General features: G+C 41.0%; 1 protein-coding gene across 3 annotated transcripts in view; it reads left to right on the top strand.

Annotated features, from left to right (window-relative positions):
* The first annotated feature begins 519 nt into the window (after positions 1–519).
* The window catches only part of ADGRE3 (adhesion G protein-coupled receptor E3), a 65,775-nt gene continuing 44,999 nt past the window's right edge, over positions 520–21,295 (top strand). Inside the window, exons 1-5 of one of the 3 annotated variants that reach the window (XM_023763953.1) lie at positions 520–724; positions 4,389–4,710; positions 7,709–7,759; positions 12,701–12,823; positions 18,961–19,116. In XM_023763953.1, coding sequence (XP_023619721.1) covers positions 4,686–4,710; positions 7,709–7,759; positions 12,701–12,823; positions 18,961–19,116 — 355 coding nt within the window. In that variant the 5' untranslated portion in view covers positions 520–724; positions 4,389–4,685. Of the gene's footprint in view, positions 725–4,388; positions 4,711–7,708; positions 7,760–7,998; positions 8,147–12,700; positions 12,824–18,960; positions 19,117–21,295 lie in introns of those variants that run through there. The other 2 variants (XM_023763954.1, XM_014465765.2) reach the window with 2 other exon arrangements.

The following is a 21,295-nucleotide window of genomic DNA, read 5'->3' as shown; positions in this document are numbered from 1 at the left end:
GCATTCCATTTTTAAAAATTTACTTGACAAGTCATTCAAACCAATTTGTACATGTAGACTTAGACCGAACTTTCCCATTGCCGAGCTGGATAGTACTATGAAATGTCACATTAAATAAAACGGGAATTGCTTATGCACAGTTATCTTGCATAAGGACGACAGGGTAGGGCCCTATAAACCCGGGGAGCCCGGTGAACTGGGGCTGGCCGGTGTCACCATTCCTGAGCTGCAGGACCTGCACTGTACTTCGCGATTTCCCTTTTGGTAGATGGATGAGTCCCGTCTGCCGGAAGGGGGTTACCTGGGGACGAGGTACCCGGCCGGTGAAGTTGGGGACGCGGCTGCGAGTCCGAACGGTACTCAATCCATCCCGGCCCCGAGGCAACCACGGGGAGGAAGCACCTCAGCCAGGGCAGCTGTCCCAGGCCGCCCGGCCCCTCGGGGCCCTCCCCGCCCTTCCGAGCGGCCAGACCGCACCCGCAAAAACCGGAAGACACACGCCCCACCGCAGCACGCCGCGAGGTCCCTGCAGGGCAGCTAGACGCCGCCGCCGCCGCTGCTGCTGCCCCAGCGCACTTCCGCTTCCGGTCTTGGGGCCCCGGGAGCGGAAGTAGCCGGGGCTTTGGTTCTCAGGTCCAGAGAAGGTTCAGACAAGTGCTGGGCGGTTGACTTACACGTCCAACCTCGGAGGAGAGGAGAAATTCTAGTTTAATTGCCTGAGGGGGTGAGATAAGGCTATGGGGTTGGGTCAGAAGGACCGGAGAGTGGAGTTGGGGGAATGGACAGGGCTGGGGACAGAGTTTACGTCCAATGGGCGGGGGTTGGGGCGGGACCTGGGCTTGATGGGCGGGGCCTCGCTGGCGCGGTGAATGCTCATTGTTTAACTTTTCCTCTTCCCTTCTCTGGCCTCTACCTTACTCCTTTGGCTTAATCCAACCCCCTACAAAAATATATCCTAGGTAAGATTTACTTTTCAGTCTTAATAATTTTTCTTAAAAATAGCATCAAATATAGTCATGAGCTGCATAAAGATATTTCAGTCAACTAATAACTTCGTATACCATGGTGGTTCCTTAAGATTTTAATGGAGCTGAAAAATTCCTATCCCTTGTGACTTACAAGCTGGCTTCATGTTTTATCACAATGCAATCCTCAAATACTATTTTATGTTACAACTAGAGGGCTGATGCAAGAAAATTTGTGCAAGAGTAGGCCTTCTTCCCCCCTCCCCTCCCCCCCCACCCCCCCTCCGCCAGCACCGGCTTCCCTCTGGCACCCAGGACCCAGGCTGCTTCCCTCCAACCAGGGGCAGGTACCCGAGACCCAGGCCCCATTTTCGTCCAGTAGGACATCCAGAATGATGCCTGGAAGGACAACCGGTCTAATTAGCATATTACCCTTTTATTATTATAGATTGCCTACAATATTCAGTACAGTAATATGCTGTGCAGGTTTGTAGCTTAGGGGAACAGAATTTGTAATACAAAAATAATGTCTTTGAAAACCAAGTAGAAGTTACTCATTGTAAGAGACATTTACACTAGTAAGGGAAACTTCCGTTTGTAAGGGTGTCTCCCTCCTTATCTCAAGAGACTCTTACCAATGCAGAAGACAAAGATATAAAATCTACATAACAACCTTACTTTTCTCTGTTTATTACGATTTTCCTGGCAACCTCCCATAACTGACTCCTTCCACCCCCAATATCTTATTTTGTCTTTAGCTAAGGGTGGTATTTAAGGTGGTGGCTTCAGCCATTTTGGTGAGTTATTCCGTTTTACAGTCTCTCCCATGTATATAGGAGGTATACATGTTATTAAACTTTTGTTTCTTTTTCTCCTGTTAATCTTCTAATACAGAGATGTCTTGTCAAGAACCCAGCAGGGTAGAGAGGAAATTATGTTTTTCTCCTCTACAGAGCAATAGGCTACATCATATAGCCTAAGTGTGTAGTAGGCTATACCATGTAGGTCAGTGATGGCGAACCTTTTGAGCTCGGTGTGTCAGCATTTTGAAAAGCCCTAACTTAATTCTGGTGCCATGTCACATGTAGAAATTTTTTGATATTTGCAACCATAGTAAAACAAATACTTATATTTTTGATATTTATTTTATATATTTAAATGCCATTTAACAAAGAAAAATCAACCAAAAAATGAGTTCGTGTTTCACCTCTGACACGCGTGTCATAGGTTCGCCATCACTGATGTAGGTTGTTAAAGTGCACTCTATGATGTCACTTATGATGTATTTCTCAGAATGCATCCCCATCATTAAGAGGCCCATAACTGTGTCTTATTTCTTCTACAACTTGCCTTTCTCTCTAAAATAAGATATGAAAATCTGTTCAAGACAATAGATAGGAAATCTGACTCTTCTTTCTTAAAATTATGTATTTGTTAAGGAGGAAGAATTATAAGAAGTGCAAATTGGTAATTACAAAATAGTCACGGGGATGTGAAGTATGGCAATATTGTCAATAATATTGTAATAACTATATATGTTGTCATATGGGTACATTTTTGGGGGTGATCACTTCATAAATTATATAAATGTCTAATCACTATGTTGTACATCTGAAACTACTATAATGTATGTCAACTAATTGAAAAAAATTATTTTTTTAAAAATATGTATTTAAAAAATTGTTATTCTCCAGAGCATTTGAGATCTTGCTCCCTGGCATATTTTGTTAGTTTGGCTCAAATAAACTCTTATTAAATTTCAGAAAAAATGAATAAATAAATATGCATTTGTTACGTAGTTTAGATAATGATACAGTAGGCAGCTAGGAAAATTCCAGGAGAAGTAGAATAGGGACACTAAGACAGATAGTTAAACAGCAGTTTTCAGCCACCTAGTAAATTCTATCTTCCCTAAACCAAGGATACTTAAGAGTAAATGGTTTGCACTTCTCCCTAACCAGAGGGTTGATAGATTAAATCACCCTATTCAGGGAGACAAATAATAGAAATTCAATTAAGTGCCATTTGCCAACCACACCCAAATACAGACAAATTAAGAAAATAAAGCTCATTTTTTGGTATATCAGCATAAAACTGATGACTGTTCTATTGATACACCCCTAAGAACTCCCTTAAACACCCAGCCTTTGAAACCCCTGAAAATGAAAGTCCCAGTGCCCATGCCATTCCCTTCCCCCTGCTCCTCTCCTTCCCCCACAGGTACATGTCCCCTAACCTCTAAGGGACCTCATGAGACTTGCAACCGAGGAAGCAGTGGGCAGCGGCATCTCATCCCGGGCTAACCTCCTGAACTTGTCTTCAAGGCCCCTTTTCTTTGATTTCCCAATGAGCCAAAGTAGCCCAGCCTCAGTTCTCCTGTTGCTCTTGTATGACCTTCCTTATTTCACAGTCCTAGAATGTTTTTGCTGCAGTCAATAAATTCCTCCTTGCTTTTCTACACTTTGTCTCTTGATTGAAATATTTCCCTCAAGAACACAAGAACCAAAGTCCATTTGACCCAGCAATCCCACTTCTGGGAATATATCCTAAGAAACTCAAAACACTAATTCAAAAGAATATATGCACTCTTATATTCATTGCAGCATTATTTACAATAGCCAAGATCTAGAAACACCCCAAGTACCCATCAGTAGATGAGTGGATAAAAAAGCAGTGGTACATTTACACAATGGAATACTACTTGGCCATAAAAAAGATGGAAATCTTACTTTTTGCCACAGCATGGATGGGTCTAGAGAACATTAAGTTAAGTAAAGTAAGTAAGCCAGAAAAAGATAAATACCATAATCTCACTTATATGTGGAATCTAATAAATAAATTAATGAAAAAAATAGAAACAGAAGCATGGAACAGACTGACAGCTGTTAGAGGGCAGAGTGGGGGATACTGGATGAAAGAATGTGAAGGGATTAAGCAAAAAAACATATATACATAACACAAAGACACAAACAACAATATGGTGATAGCCAGAAGAAAAGGAGGGTGAGAGGTAGGTGGAGGTGGGCAAAGGGAGAAAATGTATATAGAGAGCAGCTTTGCTTGGGGCAATGGGTGCAAGAGACACTGTGCAGATGATGTTTTATTGAATTGTACACTTGAAACCTTATGGTTTTGTGAACCAATGTCACTCAATAAATTCAATTTTAAAAAAAGAAAACAAGTGTAGAAAGACATAGAAAATAAACAAATAAAAAGCAGATCCATGTGCCCTGGCTGGGTGGCTCAGTTGGTTGGAGCATTGTCCCATACACCAAAAGGCTACGGGTTAGATTCCCAGACAGGGCACATACCTAGGTTGTGTGTTTGATCCCTGGTCGGGGCGCATATGGGAAGCAACCTATCGATGTTTCTCACATCAATGTTTTTCTCTCCCTTTCTCCCTCTTCCTTTGTCTCTCTCTAGAATCAATAAAAACATATCCTTCGGTGGAAATTTTAAAAATAAAAAGCAGAACTGTGGGTCTGATGGTGAAAGAAGAGAAGTTCACTTTTCTGAGAACAATTTCCCAAGTCAGTGCATAGAAAATAAACATAAAAAACAGAACCATGGTCTGATGGTGGAAAATGAGAAGTTCACTTTTCTGACAACAATTTCCTTAGTCATTTCTCATGAGTTCACCTTGACGCAGGGAAAGTGGTTGGCTTAAAGCACAGTACAGAGCTTTCAGAGTTGGCTGGCGAGGATTACCTGCATGCAGGAATGAGAGGGCCATCACTTCTTCAAGGTATGTGTAACCTTGACCATGACTGTATCTTAACCTACCCCCTTTCAGGAGCTACTCGGTTTAACAATTAACTGTCTTTTCCTTCTTCTCTTTTCTCTGTTTTGCTTTGAACACTCTCCTTTTCTCTTAAATTATGGTTTCTTACTTCACCACCCTATTTAAACTATGCTCCCAAATATCCCTAAAATTTTTCTTATGGTCTAATTCAGTGAGTTGTTCACCTTCTTCTATACAGGTTTTGGTTTTAAATTGATATCCTCTCCTTCCTGACAACTTCTTTGACCTAGCACTGCCCTAACTCGTTCTTTGCCTCTCTTGCTATTCTTTCTCCCCCAACCCTTTTCCTTTTCCTGTACCAAGACTGTTATTAATAACAACCAATATTTTTGAACACTCACCCTGCACCTTATATGTATTAACCCATTTAATCCTCTCAACAGGCCCATGAGGAAGATACTATTAGTATCCCCATCATACAGATGAGAAAAGAGGTTATGTTGCTTGTCAAAAGTCACACACTTTATAAATGGCAGAGCCAGGGTTCTACCCAAGCCACCTGGCTCCAGATCTTTGCTATAATACTCTTTCCACAGGATTCTGCTTGGGGTCTTCATCTCTTTGTCTATTCCCTCTCCCTGAAGAAATTCCACAATCCTGTGGCTTCAACCACAACTTCTTTGTAGATAGGTCCCCAACTCTGAAATCCAGTCCATCCTTTGGGCTCCAGGTCAAAGAACTGTCAACAGCCACAAAATCAATCATAGTTTACATTTATCAAGCACCTGCTTTAGCCTGGCATCAAGCTAAAATGTTTTCCACTCATTATGACACAGCATCTTCACATTACAGATGTGAAGTAGCATTATGGAAAGGTTATAGAGTTGCTTAAAACCTCACAGTTATTTATTTGCAGAGGGAGAGACACATCATAAATTCTATAAAAATAATATAGACTACTTGAAAGCAAATGCCATGTTCCCTCCCATGACATCTATAATAATAAAAGCGTAATATGCTAATTAGGCCAGACATCCTTCCAGACGACCTTTTGTACGAAGCTGAGTGCTGGAGGAAAGCCAGTGCCAGCAGCAGGGGGAAGGAAGGCCTACTCTTGCACGAATTTCGTGCATTGGGCCTCTAGTCTCACATAGAAGAGATGTCCATTATATATCTGTGGAATTAAATTTAAGTGAGAGAGTATGCTATTTAAATGCAAGAACCCCAAGCAAGATATTTCCTGCTTTGGGGGCAACTGGAGGCAGAGTCCTAGACACTTCGGAGATGAATTATTTGTGACTTTTGGTTATCCATGAACTCTCTGCCTTCACCACTGGAGGTAACAGGTAGTGGAATAAAATGAGCATCAGGTCAAGAATTAGAAAAGGATTCTCATGCAAATAAAATGATAATAGAGGCAGCCAGGACTTTTTCCCTTTTTTTTTCTTTTTTTTTTTTTCTTAAGGCAGCTAGCATTTATGGAGGATTTCTGCCGGACTTTTTGTATTTCCTCCTTTATGTTATTGTCCCAATGCCAGGAAATGGCAATACCCAAGTTTGCCCAGCTGGTGTCTGAGCAAACTGAAACTGAGGACTAAAGAGTCAGTGGATGATTTCGAAAGTCTCTTAGAGCTCTGGCATTCCAGTATGCTGATGACTTTCCAGAAACTCTGATTTAAGATGCATGCACATATTACTGAGAGCGGTGGTGCTGCTGGGGCAGAAAGAAAACCTTAACGACTAGCCTCGAGGAAATGTGACAGGGCCCAGACTGCTTGAGTTTTAGGAAACTGGGAGACACTTTGCAGCCATATGTTTTACTAGTTGGCTCTGGCCATGATTATTGACAAATGGGGTGGAAATGTTTCAATATGAACCACCAGCGTAGCTCTTTTAGTGTGCACTGGCTGAAATTTAGCTCTGGTGACTAGTAACCTTACTTGCAACTTTAATTACCCCCTAAGAAAGTGGGTCCTGCTGATGAGTAGATAAAGAAAACTTAGTATATTCATACAATTAAATAACATTCAGCCTTTAAAAAGAAGGAAGTCCTGCCATTTGTGACAATATGAGTGAACCTTGCAGACATTATGCTAAGTGAAATAAGCCAGACACTGAAGAAAAAATACTGCATGATTCTACTTATAGGAAGTATCTAAAGTAGTCAGACTCATCGAAGCAGAAAATAAAATGGTTTGTTTCCAGACGCTAGAGGGATGGGTTAAATGAGGAGTTGTTTTTCCATGGTTATAAAGTTTTTGTTATACAAGATGAATAAGGTATAGAAATCCACTGTAAAACATAGTACCTAGAGTTAACAATGCAGTGTTGTGCACTTCAAAATATGTTAAAAGGGTAGATTTCATGGTGAGTGTTCTTACCAAAGAAAAAAGAAAAATACAAAAGAACACAAGGAAATTTTTGGAGATGATGGATATGTTTTAGTACCTTGATTGTAGTGATGGTATCATGGGTATATAGTGTATGCATATGTCCATATTCATGAAGATGAAGACATTAAATGTGTGTGATTTTTGTATATCAATTATACATTGATAAAGGTTTTAAAAAGTGGTTCCCAGTAATGGAAGGGTTTGTGGGTGATGGGTGTAGATGAGGGTGGACTAGCTTGGTGGACATGAGATAAACTTTGATTCCTGTGCAGCCTGACCAAGGTTGACATGTTGAGAGGAAGCCCAAACTACCCCAGGCCCTGAGACTACATGAAGAGACAGTAATGCCCAAATGGTTTCCAGCCCCTCCAGCCCCAGCCACTATGTAACTGCAACAATTTAAGAAACCCTGAGTCAGAATCACCCAGTTAGGCTCTTCCCGAATCTCTGGCCCACCGGTATCATAATAAAATGAAGGTGGTTATTTTAAGCTGCTACATTTTGTGATGGTCTTTTTTACAGTAATAGATAACTGATACACGGTCCTTGGAGAATTTCCTGAGATCTTTTCTCAATAGTTTCATGTCTCTCCCTTTTCCCTGTTCCAGGACTCTGCATTCTGCTGACTTTGTCAGGAGTCATGATTCAGAAGGCCAACTGTGAGTGCAAAAAGCCTGCCCCTTCCATCATCAGAGACCAGGGAGGGGGTAGACTAAGGATGAACTGGGGACACCCACATCCTCTGACAATCTAGAAAAAAGAGGCTTGTTCGGGGAACAGAGCATGAGCAGGCTTGCTCCTGTGTTGTTTCTTTTTTAATTGATCATTTTATCAAATTTGGATATATTTTAATTTATGTTTTTATGTTACTTTTATTAGTCTATTTGTTTGCTTTTAGTACCCACAATGTATCCAATGTGGAGACAGAACAATGAATAAAAAGAAGTCTCTTGAAGTAAACACTCAAGTGGGGAGAAACAGCATGATGGTCACCATTTCATTCTGATTATAAGCACATCAACACAAAATGAACAAGATCATTTCAGGTTAGCTTTAAATCCTTGGAGATCTCACTAGATTATGGTTCAGAAGGTCTAGGGTGGGGTCTGAGATTCTGCATTTTTATCCAGGGGATGCATTCTGAGTAGCCAAGCTCTACATAGTGGGACCCCATCATATTCAGCACGATGTATTAATTCACTCCTCACAATAACCCATTTTACAAATGAGGAAATTGAGGCACAGAGAGTTTAAGATACTTGTGCAAAAACACACAGCTATTAAGTAGTGAAGCCAGAATTGAACCCAGGGTCCCAAGTCTTAACTAACTCATTCTCCTTTTATAAATTCTGCAATGATCTTGAGAATGACACAGTTATGATTAATTGAAATGTTTCTGTTAACATTAATTTGTTTAATGCCAACCCCAGTCCTACATCATGCACAGTCTCTACAACTTGGGTTTGGTGTTTCTAATATTTTTTTAAAATTTATTTTTTAGGTACAGTTAACATACAACATATTAGTTACAGGTGTACAACTTAATCATTAGACATTTATGAAATCTTGCCATTTGCCGTAACCTGGATAGATCTAGAGGGTATATGCTAAGTGAAATAATTCAGATGGAGAAAGGCAAATGTCATATGATCTCACTTGTATGTGGAATCTATAAAACAAAGTGAACAAACAAAAGAGAAACAAATTCTTAGATATAGAGATGGTTGCCATATAGAAGAGGGCTGGGGAGTGAGGAGAATAGGTGAAAAAGGAAAAGGGATTAAGAAGTACAAATTGCCAGTTATAAAAAGTCACAGGGAGTGCAACTCTGGAGCCAAGGTATCTACTTGATATTCCGCTGCCTCTGCTCATACTGAAAACATGGAAACATGGAGGCCTCAACCTCAGCCATGGCTCCAAAGGCAAAGGTCAGTGCCAATGGCAGTCAGCACCTAATGATGTGACTGACCCAAGGACATTTCTCTTGGATTTGGCCACAGACTTATAGATCTTCTACGCTGGATACAGGAACAGACCCCAAACTCCATGAAGACAAACATTCCTCTGTTCAGGATGTTGCCCTATGTCTCTTCATCTGGCAGTCACACTGTGCAACAGCTCATGACATATTCAGGGTTGAGCTTCACAGTCAGCCAGCCTGAGAGAAAATCCCATCCATGAACAGAGCAACAGCAATCAAGACCCAATTACAACAGGAGAGCCCAAAAACCCACAAAAGGGACACTCCTAGCGCATCCAGCCCAGGAGTTCAAGGTGACTACACCACTGGGTCCCACAGGACATTTACTACAAAAGGCCACCCCATGAAAACTGAGAGTCAAACAGTTCTATCTAGTACATAGAAACAAACACAAAGAGACAACTAAAATGGGGAGACAAAAAGGGGATGAATCTTCAGAAAAAGAGATAAATTAAATGGAGGTAAGCAAATTATCAGACATAGAGTTCTGCTTACAAGGATGCTCAAGGAACTACAAAGAACTTAATGGGAACTACAAGGAACTTAGAGGAAACTACATCAGCATGAAAAGGGCATGGAAACCATAAATAAGAACTAGTCTGAAATGAAGAATACTATACTGACATCAAGAATACACTGGAAAGAATTAAAAGTAGGCTGGATGAAGCAGAGAATCGAATCAGTGATTTGTGAAACAATGTAGGAAAAAACACTCAATTAGAGCAACTAAAAGGAAAAACACTTAAAAAGCATGAGGATAGTTTAAGGGGACTTTGATACAACATGAATCAGAACAACATCTGAATTATAGGGGTCCCAAAGGGAGAATAAAGTGAGCAAGGGACAGAGAATCCATTTGAAGAAATAATGACAGAAAACTTCCCTAACCTGGTGAAGAAAAAGTTCAGGAAGTACAGAGAGTCCCAATCAAGATGAACTCAAAAAGCCCTGGCCAGTTTAGTTAAGCGATTAGAAAGTCAGCCCTAGGGCTGAAAAGTCCCAGATTCGATTCCCATCAAGAGCAGCATACTTTGGTTGCAGGTTCGAATCTGGGCCCAAATATTCCTCCTGGGTGCGTGCAGGAGAAAACCAATCAATGTGTCTCTCACATTAATGTTTCTCTCTCCATCTCTCCTCCTCCCTTCCACTCTTTCTAAAAAGTAGTGGAAAAAATATTCTTGTTTGAGGATTAACAACAACAAAAAAAGAGACCCAAGACACATTATAATTAAAAAGGCAAATGTTCCTAGAAGAAACCATAGGCAACAAAATCTCAGACATCTCTTGTAGTAATATGTTTGCAGATACATCTCCTAGGGCAGTGGTCAGCAAACTCATTAGTCAACAGAGCCAAATATCAACAGTACAATAATTGAAATTTCTTTTGAGAGCCAGATTTTTTAAACTTAAACTATATAGGTAGGTACATTGTTATTAACTTAATTAGGGTACTCCTAAAGCTTAGGGAAAGCCACACTGAAGGGGCCAAAGAGCCGCATGTGGCTCGTGAGCCGCAGTTTGCCGACCACGGTCCTAGGGCAAAGGAAACTAAGGAGAAAATAAACAAATGGGACTACATCAAAATAAAAAGCTTCTTCACAGCAAAAGAAACCATCAACAAAATGAAAAGGTAGCCCAGTGTATGGGAGAACATATTTGGTAATGATACATCTAATAAAGGGTTAATATCCAAAATATATAAGGAACTCATACAACTTAACAAAAGAAAAACAAACAATCCAATTAAAAAAAATGAGCACAGGATCTAAATAGACACTTCTCCAAAGTGAACATACAGATAGCCAAATGACATATGAAAAAAAATGCTCAAAGTCACTGATCATCAGAGAGATGCAAATTAAAACAACAATGAGGTATCACCTCACACCTATCAGAATGACTGCCATCAACAAATCAACAAATGGCAAGTGTTGGTGAGGATGTGGAGAAAAAAGAACCCTAGGACATTGCTGGTAGGAATGCTGACTGATGCAGCTACTATGGAAAACAGTGTGGAGTTTCCTCAAAAAATTAAAAATGGAACTGCCATTTGATCCAGTAATCCCACTTCTAAGAACACTAGAGGCCCCGTGCACAAAATTTGTGCATGGGTGGGGGGGTGTCCCTCATCCCGGCCTGCGTCCTCTCTCAATCCAGGACCCCTCAGATAGGGTCCCTAGGCCTGACCAGTGATCAGGGCCTACCGGGGCTTTCCTTCCCCCAGCTGCCGGCAGCTGACCCCACCTCCACCACTTCTACTGCTTGCCATCTGTGTGGCAGTGCCCCTCCTCTCCCCCACCACACCACCAGTTGCCTCCCTCTGCAGGCAACAGGCAACAGGCATGGGGTGTGATCGCTTAGCTGGCCTGGCTATTGTAAATAACACTGCTATGAACATGGTTGGTGTTTCTGGATTCTTAGGATATCTATAATAATAAAAGCATAATATGCAAATCAACCAAACAGCAGAACAACTGCCTGGATGACCATGCTATGACATGCACTGGCGCCTGACCAGCCAAGGTGTGTGCAATGCGATTGGTTGGGGAGGGCCCCACCATCGCCCCACAATAGCCCCACAGAAGGAGGCCCTGGGCATCCTCTGTGCAGTGATCGATTGCAGAGCCCCATGATTGATTGCCCCAAAGAGGGAGGCCCAGGCTACCTGACCAGGGGTGCTGCGATGATCGCCTCTGCGGGGCAATTGCTGGCCGGCCCTGCACACCCGCCACAGTGTCACTAGCCGGTGGCCTGGGCCTCCCTCTGTGGCTGCTGGCCGGGTGGCTGGGGCCTGCCTCTGCTGGGCAATCAGTCGTGGAACCCTGCGATCAATTGCCCAGCAGAGGGAGGGCCCTACCTACCCAGCCGGGGCTCCACAATCAATCACTGCACAAGAGAGGCTCTGCCTACCTGCCGCAGCACCTCTGGTCAGGTAGCCTAGGCCTCCCTCTTTGGGGCAATCAATCATGGGGCCCCTAACTGCCCCCCCACCAGCCCGGTCGCCCCCAACTGCCCCCCGTACAGGCCTGTTCACCCCACGCAGCCTGCTGTTCAGTTGTTTGGTCATCCCTCACTAACCCCCCTACCGGCCTTGTTGCCCCACCCAGCCTGCTGTTTGGTCGTCCGTCCGGTTGTTTCAGTCGTGATGGCCCCTGGCTTTTTATATATTAGGATATGCATAGTCCATGGACACAGACAATAGTTCAGTGAAGGCCCGGCATGGGGTGGGGGCTGGGTGGAAGCCAGCAAAGGGTGGGGGTTGGAAATGAGGGACATCTGTAATACTATCAACAATACAAAATAAATTTTAAAATAATAATAATTTTTTAAATAAAAAAATAGTCTCAGGGATGTAAAGTACAGCATAAGGAATATAGTCAACAATATTTTAGGAACTATGTATGGTGTCAGGTGGGTACTAGACTTATCAGATTGATCACTTTGTAAGGTATATAAATAGTATCTCTAATTTTTTTTTTTTACTGCACTGAGACCTCACAAAAGGGAAAATGTGCAAGTCCGCCTTAGTCTTGAGGGGCCCTGTTCAGAAGCAAAGCCAAATAATAACTCAAGAGTTTTTAACCCAGGTGGATCTGACCTGCCTCTCTTCTCCCTGCAGGTGCCTGTCCTCCATGCCCCCAAAATGCTGTTTGTGTCGATGGCACAAACTGTACCTGCAACTCTGGATACACCTCCCAATCTGGGAAGAAATTCTTCACATACCCCTTGGAGATATGTCAAGGTAAAGGGGTAATTTTCAAATTACCCAGAGTTGGAACTGGAAGGTAGGCAGCATAAGGGCTATGGGGAGGTAACAGTAATGCACAATGCTGAAAACTACCACTCAACCTTCACCAAGAAACACTTTCATGAAGTCTGCAAAGTGGGAGCTCTTCCAGAACCTAGCTAGGTCTCAGTATTCTCCTCTATAACATGGGAGTGATCATGCTGACTTTATGAGGATGGTAGGGGATGGAATAAGGTAATGAATCTGACAGCACTTCGTGGATTATAAAACATCATATAAATGGTGCTTTTTAAGTTCAAAAAATAGACTATGCATGAAGTCATAGCAAAGAGAGAATAAAAGCTTGGGCAGAAAATTTTCTAATATAAGTTCCTATGGTCCCTTAAAATGCAAAATGCAGTCTCAGCTCAATAATTAAAAGGACCAATTCTACGGGATAATGAACACTCCAGACTTGAGTTAATAGTGGCTTGTTTCCCTCCCCTAGTTCAAGCACCCTCCTGGTTGGAAGCCTGTGGTCAGTCCTCTTTCCCACTTAACACTTCTACTCTTCTTTGCCCCATCTTGCTACAGTTGGAACCCAGAAGAAAGAGGAAAAGGAAGTAGGAAAGTCTCTACTTGGCTGATGCTATTGTTGCCATTTAGACTCTATGTTCCCGAGTTAGAGCCTTTCTCTATGATAGCCTTTGTGGATTGTATGAAGATAATGCCCCTCTTACCCAGTCACTGCCCTGAAATTCCCCTGATAACAGTAAGTTCCTTTCTACAACTTCCTCATCCTGGAGGAATCTTGTGCTTCCTCCAGCTTCTTCCTGCTGAAGTCCATTTGCCACTCCAGGTGACCCTCTTGAACAGAACCTAAGCAACCCCACACCAGAAATCACTCACATCTGACCCAGCTCTAGTTCTTGGGAAATAGTCACCCACCTTTGCCCAAAAACTTGGGATGTGCAGGTGAAGTAGATATCTCTTCTTTGCCCAATGCAAGGCAATGGCTCACGCTTTCGATTAGGAAAAAATCAGCTGGGTCCCCACAAAATACAGACAATGTATGTAATTAGCTGAGTGAACGCCTTAAAATCTCTCTTTCTCTCTCTCTCTCTCTCTCTCTCTCTCTCTCTCTCTCTCAGATGAAGAGGAAAGAACCCACACATATTTCTCTTCTTGGGTAGGAGTGGAGGGGCTCACAGCATAGCATCAGCTCTCTCCAAATAAATCCTCCCTCTCTTACTCATCAACTCCTGATCCTTCAAACACTTAATAGAATCTGGCCATATGATCCTTAAAAATCATATGGCCAGAATCTAGACACCTTCTCCTTTGTACATGTTGCATCTGGGCCATTTCCTCACTTAGCAATATGGCATCTACTCCAATTGTTGACAATGCTGAAACTTCTGCTTTAATAACTGTGATTATAATAAGTTAACATCAAAGTATTATCTCACTATGTGCATTGTAGAGAATGGAAATGATATTAAAGAAAACTTAGCAAAGGCAATCACAAGTACAAAGATCTTTGGATTCAAATATGTCTAACTGGTTCCATAAAAAGAAAATGAAGTCAGTGTATCCATAACCTGGTAAGCGATAGGGACATTGAGTTGGAGACATAGTTGGGGACCAGGCTTATAAAGCCACCATCACCTTTTAATTGGGATTTAATTCATATGCCATAAAATCCATACTTTTAAAATATATAATTTATTTGGTTTTAATATATTCCAAAATGGTGTACCATTACTACTAATTCCAGAACATTTCACCACCTAAAAAAAAAAAAACACCAAACTCATTAGCAGTGACTCTTCATTTACCCCTCCCCAAGCCCTTGGAAAAACACTAATCTGCTTTTGTCTCCATGGATTTGCCTATCCTGGACATCTTATATAAATGGAACCACATAATATGTGGTCATTTGTGTCTGGCTTCTTTCACTCAGCATAATGTTTTCCAAATTCATCCTTGTTGCAGTATGGATCAGTAATTCATTCCTTTTTATGGCTGAATAATAGCCATTATATAAATAGATCACATTTTATTTATCTATTCATCAATTGATAGACATTTGTGTTGTTTCCAGTTTGGGACTCTTATGAATAATGCTGCTGTGAACATCATGTGCAAGTATTTGTTTGAACATCTGTTTTCAATCCTTTGGGGGGTATATACTTAGGAGTGGAATCAATGAGTCATATGATAACTGTGCTTGACTTTTTGAGAACTTGTGAACTGTTTTCCAAAGTGGTTGTGCCATTTTACATTTCCACCAGCAATGTCTGAGAGTTCTAAGTTCCCCACATCCTTCCCAACACTTATGGTCTGTCTTTTTTATTGTAGTCTATATCGTGGGTATGAAGTGATATTACATTGTAGTTTTGATTTGCATTTCCCTAGTGACTAATGATGTTCAGCATCTTTTCATGTGCTTTCTATCTTCTTTGAAGAAATGTCTATCAGACCTGGCCAATGTGACTCAGTTGGTTGAATGTCTTCCCATACACCAAATGGTTGCTGGTTCAATCCCCAGTGGGGGACATGCAGGAGGCAGCCAATCAAATCAATGTTTTGCTCTCACATTGATGTTTCTCTCTCTCCTTCTCCCTTTCTCTCTCTCTAAAAATTAATTAAAAAACAAAAAAACCCTTCCATTTTTTAAAAAAAGAAATGTCTATCAAATTATTCACCCATTTACCCATTTTTAATTGGGTTATTTGTATTTTTTTCTTGTTGCTGAGCTGTGGTTCTTTATATATTCCAAATGCTAGTCCCTTACCAGATAGCTGATTGGCAAATTTCCTCCCATCTATGGGTTTTCTTTTCACTTTCTTGATAGTGCCCTTTGAAGCACAAAAGTTTTTTTATGAAGCCCAATGTATCTATTTTCTCTTTTGTAGCTTGCACTTTTGATGTCATATCTAAGAAACAATTGTTTCTCACAATCATTCATTTTTGTAGAATATGTTCCTTGTTGTATTATAAAATGAAGAAATCACTTTTAATTTTTAAAAATTTATTAAGGATTTTAAACTAATGGCTAAGATTTTCTACTTTTTAATTTTTATTAGAAGTTTCTTTGCTTGAGCATATGATTGAGTTCATTAAAATGTATATTTTCTGTTCAAGGAATGTGAGATTCTCCCAGTGCATAGGTCTCTGTCTCTTTCAGTCTTTCTCTGTTTCTGTTTCTTTCTACCTCTGTGTGTGTGTGTGTCTGTCTGTCTGTCTGTCTTTGTCTCTCTGACTGTGTGTGTGTTTATTAATTTTATTTATTCATCAGTTTCTCCATATCCTTATTTATTTTTATCCACTAGATCTTTCCTCTGTTTGTGTATACTTATTGATTGTGATATTCATTTTCACTCTATCTATTTATTTTTTATCTACTAGTTCTGAGAGAACTAAATTGAATATACCAGTGCAATTGTATTATGATTTGTTCTTGCTTCTTGCATTTCCACTTGTTTTTGCTTTTTGTATTGATCTGCTATGTTGTTTGGTGGATACATAATTATGACTGAAATAAAATTTTCTGTTAAACATCAATACATAGTGTTCCACTTACCTGATTTAGAGCTTCGAACCTTAAATTCCACTGAATCTGGTATTAATATTACATGTTCTGTTTTATTTCTGTTTTAATTTTCCTAGCATCTCTTTGTATACCCCTTTATTACTAACATTCTTTTTTAAATATATTTTTATTGATTTTAGAGAGGAAGGAAAAGAGAGAGAGAGATAGAAACATCAATGATGAGAGAGAATCATTGACTGGCTACCTCCTGCACGCCTTCTACTGGGGATCAAGCCCACAACTTGGGCATGTGCCTTTGACTGGAATCGAACCCAGGACCTTTCAGTCCATAGGCCAACGCTCTATCCACTGAGCCAAACCAGCTAGGGCTTAACATTCTTTATCAATCTTCTGAAAACAGCAAGGTTCATTGCTCACCCTTGCTTCCTCTTCCCTTCATCTTCCTCCAGGTTAAGGTTTCTGAATTTACTAATTTCACACTTGTTAATTTGTTTTTGCTTAGAGCACTTTCTTGAATGTTTTCTTCAAATTGGGTACATGGGTAATATCTCTCTCAAGTATTGCATAATCTCATTTTCTTTCACTCTAATAAGTAGATTCTATCTGTTCTTGGTAGAGAATCAGTCCTCTTATCCCAGTTATTCATTGGTGCAGTAATCACAGAAACTGTCTTCAAGCTTGCAGGGTTGCAGATAGGAATTCTAATATCACCTTGAGTCTCATTCCTTTGTGGTAACTTGTAACTTGTCTCACACTTTTTAAGGTTTTCCCCAGAAGCCCATTCTTACTTTTCATTGGATAGAAGTGTGTCACATGACCACCCTAGGTGAAAGGAAGGCTGAGAAAGAGAGTACCTGAGAAATGGGAACAAGACTGCCATTTCTGGCCTGAGAAATGATGTTTTGTGCTGGTCTCAGTCTATGGATAGTAATGCACTGAAAATGCTTGGGGGGAGGGGTCTCACCTGGACCCAGGTGAGACATGTCCCCTTTCTAAATTAATGTTACAACTGGACTGATCTTGTGGTTCTTACTATGATTGCAAGATGTCCTTCAGCAATAACCATTAGAAAATTGTGAAAAGATACAGGTTTATACATCCTGTGACTGGCAGTATACTTATTGGAAATCCACTTTGAAGTGGATGCCTCTTTGAAATGGATGCCTCAGCAATCAAAGCTTAAGTTAGGTTTTTGCATTTAAAAAAAGTCAGGGTTTACACCACAAATAGAAACAATATTGCCATGTCTGGGCTCCCAAGCAAAGAATTACTATTGAGTGGGCACTATGTCACACTCTGAAACCCCAAATTTCAAGTTTTCTGAACCAGACAGGGAAATCACACATTTTCACTACCCACTTGACAATTTTAAAAAGCTGCAATAACAAAATACCACAGGCTGGGCGGCTTAAACAACAGAAATTTATTTTCTCACAATTCTGTAGGTTGGGAAGTCCATGACCAAGGTTCTGGCAGATTCAATTCCTGGTTAGGCTTATCTTCCTGACTTGTAATTTTCTGCCTTGTTATAGCTTCATATGGAATTTCCTTGATTATTGCAAGTGGTAGAATGGGGGGGGGGGGGGCTTTCGTCTCTTATTATAAGGACACTAATTCTATCACATCAGGACCCCATTCTTTTTTTTCTGTCACCTTTTATCCCTTCTATGCCTTCTTCCACCTCCACCCATCCCCTTTCACCCCTACAATCACCACACTCTGTCCATGTCCATGAGTTCTCTCTCTTTTGTTGTTGTTGTTCAATCCCTTCACCTTCCCACCCTGACTCCACGTGTCTGCCTGCTCTTTATCTGAGTCCGTCTGTATTTTGCTTCATAGTTGTTTGTTCATTAAATTCCACATATGAGTGAAATCAGGACCCCATTCTTATGACTGCATTTAATTTCAGTTACCTTCTTGGAGGCCCCATCTACAGCCACAATGGGGGTTAGAGCTTCAACATATGAACAGAGGGGCATACAAACACTCAATCCGTAACAGTAGACATGGTCAATGTCCCACTTAGATGCCCTGGGCATTTGCCATTCCTTTACACACCAATTCTGAGACTTTCTCTGGCTACTGAAGACTACTCAGCCCACATTAGGAACAGGTGGAAAGGGGGCTTAACACTCCCTGGGAGTGTTCCCCCATGGGTAAATGATGAGATTTGGTGGATAAATAGCCTGGCGCCCTCACTCTTTGCCTGGGGTCACTCTGAAGTGTGTGCTCCACACTGCCTCCCAGAGGTACCTAGAGGAATTGGGACTCTGTTATCCCCAGTGGAAACTTGCTTGATACTCTTCTTTTTATTTTCTGCCATCCCTGTCTCATTTCACCACTTCCCCTCCAGTGTTTTTTGGGATCACCTCCCAAATAAAGTACTTGCACTTGGATCCGTGTCTCAATGTCTGCTTTTTGGAGAACTCAATCAAAGTCAATGAGGAAAGGTAAGAGCAAGGACAACCATTACCTTAACTGATTGTCTTGGAAAGTCAGGACAGACTCTGGTGGAAAGAGCATAGCCTCTGGCACATGTTAGATGCACAATAAATCTTTGTCAAATGAATGACCAAATTTCTCCTTTGTGTTCCAGATACTGATGAATGTAAGCCTCCCATAAGTGTATATTGTGGACTAAATGCTGAATGCCAGAATGTTCCAGGAAGTTTCTACTGTCAGTGTGACCCTGGATATAAACTCCTCTCTGGGAATACACAGTTCAAGAATTCCAATGAGAACACTTGTCAGAGTAAGAAAATTTTTATCTTCTTGTCATCCTTCCACATTTTTCACTGAGTCTAACACCAGAAAATATCTTTTTTGTGGTGAGGACAGGACATGTTTCTATTTCCTGGAAGAAAATGGATAATGAAAAGAGGAGAGGAAAAAAGGAAAGAATGAAGTTAGAGGAATAATGGGGTTCAGAAGGCAAGTAGACTTTGGAGATGGAGATGAAAAGGTGGTAAATGAGGCAAGATTCCTTGAATTACAAAGAAGAGAAACTCAGTTGGGTTAACTTAAGCAGAAAAGATGAGTTTATGATAAGGATGCATGAATATGTCTTGGAACTCAAGGACAGGAAAAGAACTGGAATGAAAAGAAACTGGAGGCTCAACACTCTCAGGGTACCCCAGTCTCTGATTCTCTTTGGGACAGAACCTGTCCTCTCTTTCCTTGCAAATTGGATTTCTCTGCCTCCTCGTCCACAGGACAGGAACAATGGCCAACAGCTGCAAATCTTACCAGTGTGTTGCTCCAACCACCCAAAGAGAGGTCAATCAACTCTCTCTTGGACCCAATTGCAAAGTCTTTGGAGATATACAAATTGGCCCAGTTTGAGTGATATTCCCACCCTCAGATCTGTCGGCTGCATCCACATCTTCAAGAGACAACAGAGCAGAGTGGTTAAGAACCCTTTGTAAGGTGTCTAGAGCCAATTTCCAACAGAATGCCCTTGGGTACATACTAACTTTTCTCCACCCTATGTGTAAAATGGGGCCAACCATCTGCATCCTCACAGGGGCTATGCTTCACTAAATGAGATACCTCCATAGAAAGCACTTAGAAGTGTTTGCTAATACTGCTAGCATTTCATCTGATTCTTTTTTTAAAACAAAGGTTTAAACACCTGCTCTGGCTAGAAAGGTCATGGAAAATTTCAAGTAGCTCTTTAATAACAAGGGTATCTTTTCTACCAATGAGAGGCACTCCTACAAGATTCAAGCCCAAATTCCCATATTTCCCCAGGTCCCAAGCTGGAGTCCACGCCAAGATCTTGGAGCTGCATGAGCTCCAAATGTGAGACTAGGGTCCAAGTAGGGAAGGTGAGAGGAAAGAACACGGGATGGATAGGAAAGAGTTGCTGTGCCCTAAGTCCACTGCTAGCTCAGATGATCAATAAATATTGGTTGAATGAATGAATGAGTAGGATTGCACCAAAAGTGAATGAGTCCAAGCAGACTGAGATTCTCCCTGGGTTCTGACATTAGTCTGTTAAACTTGCCCTATTTTACAAGGACGAGAAATGCCTTTGGTTATTTTCCTAATTCTAAGAGCTCTTCACAGTCCTTTTATGTTTACTTACTTACTTATTTATTTATTTATTTATTTATTCATTTATTTAGCCTGTTGGGGAAGAAGAGGGGGAGAGAAAGATGAGGGCATGCTCCTGGGAGGGACAGTGCCTTCACAGTCCTTTTATATGGACTGAGTCCACCTGGGGTTAGTTATCATGAAGGTTGGTAGGTCCAAGAAGGCACCCATGAAAAAGTATGCAACTTTCAGACAAAAGCATTTTTTTTTTACAATGAATGTAGTTTCCAATAATAGACACATTCTGAACTCAGGGTTGTAAGTCAGAGATCTTGCACTCTTTTTTAAATTTATTTTTTAATTACAGTTGACATGCAATATTATATTAGTCTCAGGTGCACAACATAGTGGTTAGACGTCTATGTAACTTATGAAGTGATCTCCCCAATAAGCTTCGTAGCCATCTGCTACCATACATAGTTATTACATTATTGACTATATTCCCTATGCTGTACATCCCCATGCCTATTTTGTAACTGCCAATTTGTATTTCTTAATGCCTTCACCTTTTTCACCCTACCCTCCAACCCCCCTCCCATTTGGCAAGCATCAGTTTGTTCTCCATATCTTTGAATTTGTTTGTTTTGTCTGTTCATTTATTTTGTTGTTGTTTTTCAGATTCCACATATGGTATTTGTCTTTTTATCTGACTTATTTCATCAGCATAATATCTTCTAGGTCCATCCATGTTATTGCAAATGGCAAGATTTTATTCTTTTATATAACTGAGTGATTCCAAGTTCTTGCACTCCTAAGTCAAAACCTTCAATGTTACAAGAAAGCTCTTTGCCCTTTTTAGCAAATAGACTCAGCTGAAAACTAAGATATGGACTAGG

The sequence above is a fragment of the Myotis lucifugus genome, unplaced genomic scaffold, assembly GCF_000147115.1.
Source record: "Myotis lucifugus unplaced genomic scaffold, Myoluc2.0 scaffold_310, whole genome shotgun sequence".
NCBI classification, from domain to species: domain Eukaryota; kingdom Metazoa; phylum Chordata; class Mammalia; order Chiroptera; family Vespertilionidae; genus Myotis; species Myotis lucifugus.
The sequence above is the reverse complement of the archived record's forward strand: the minus strand, read 5'-3'. Positions and strand labels throughout refer to the sequence as shown.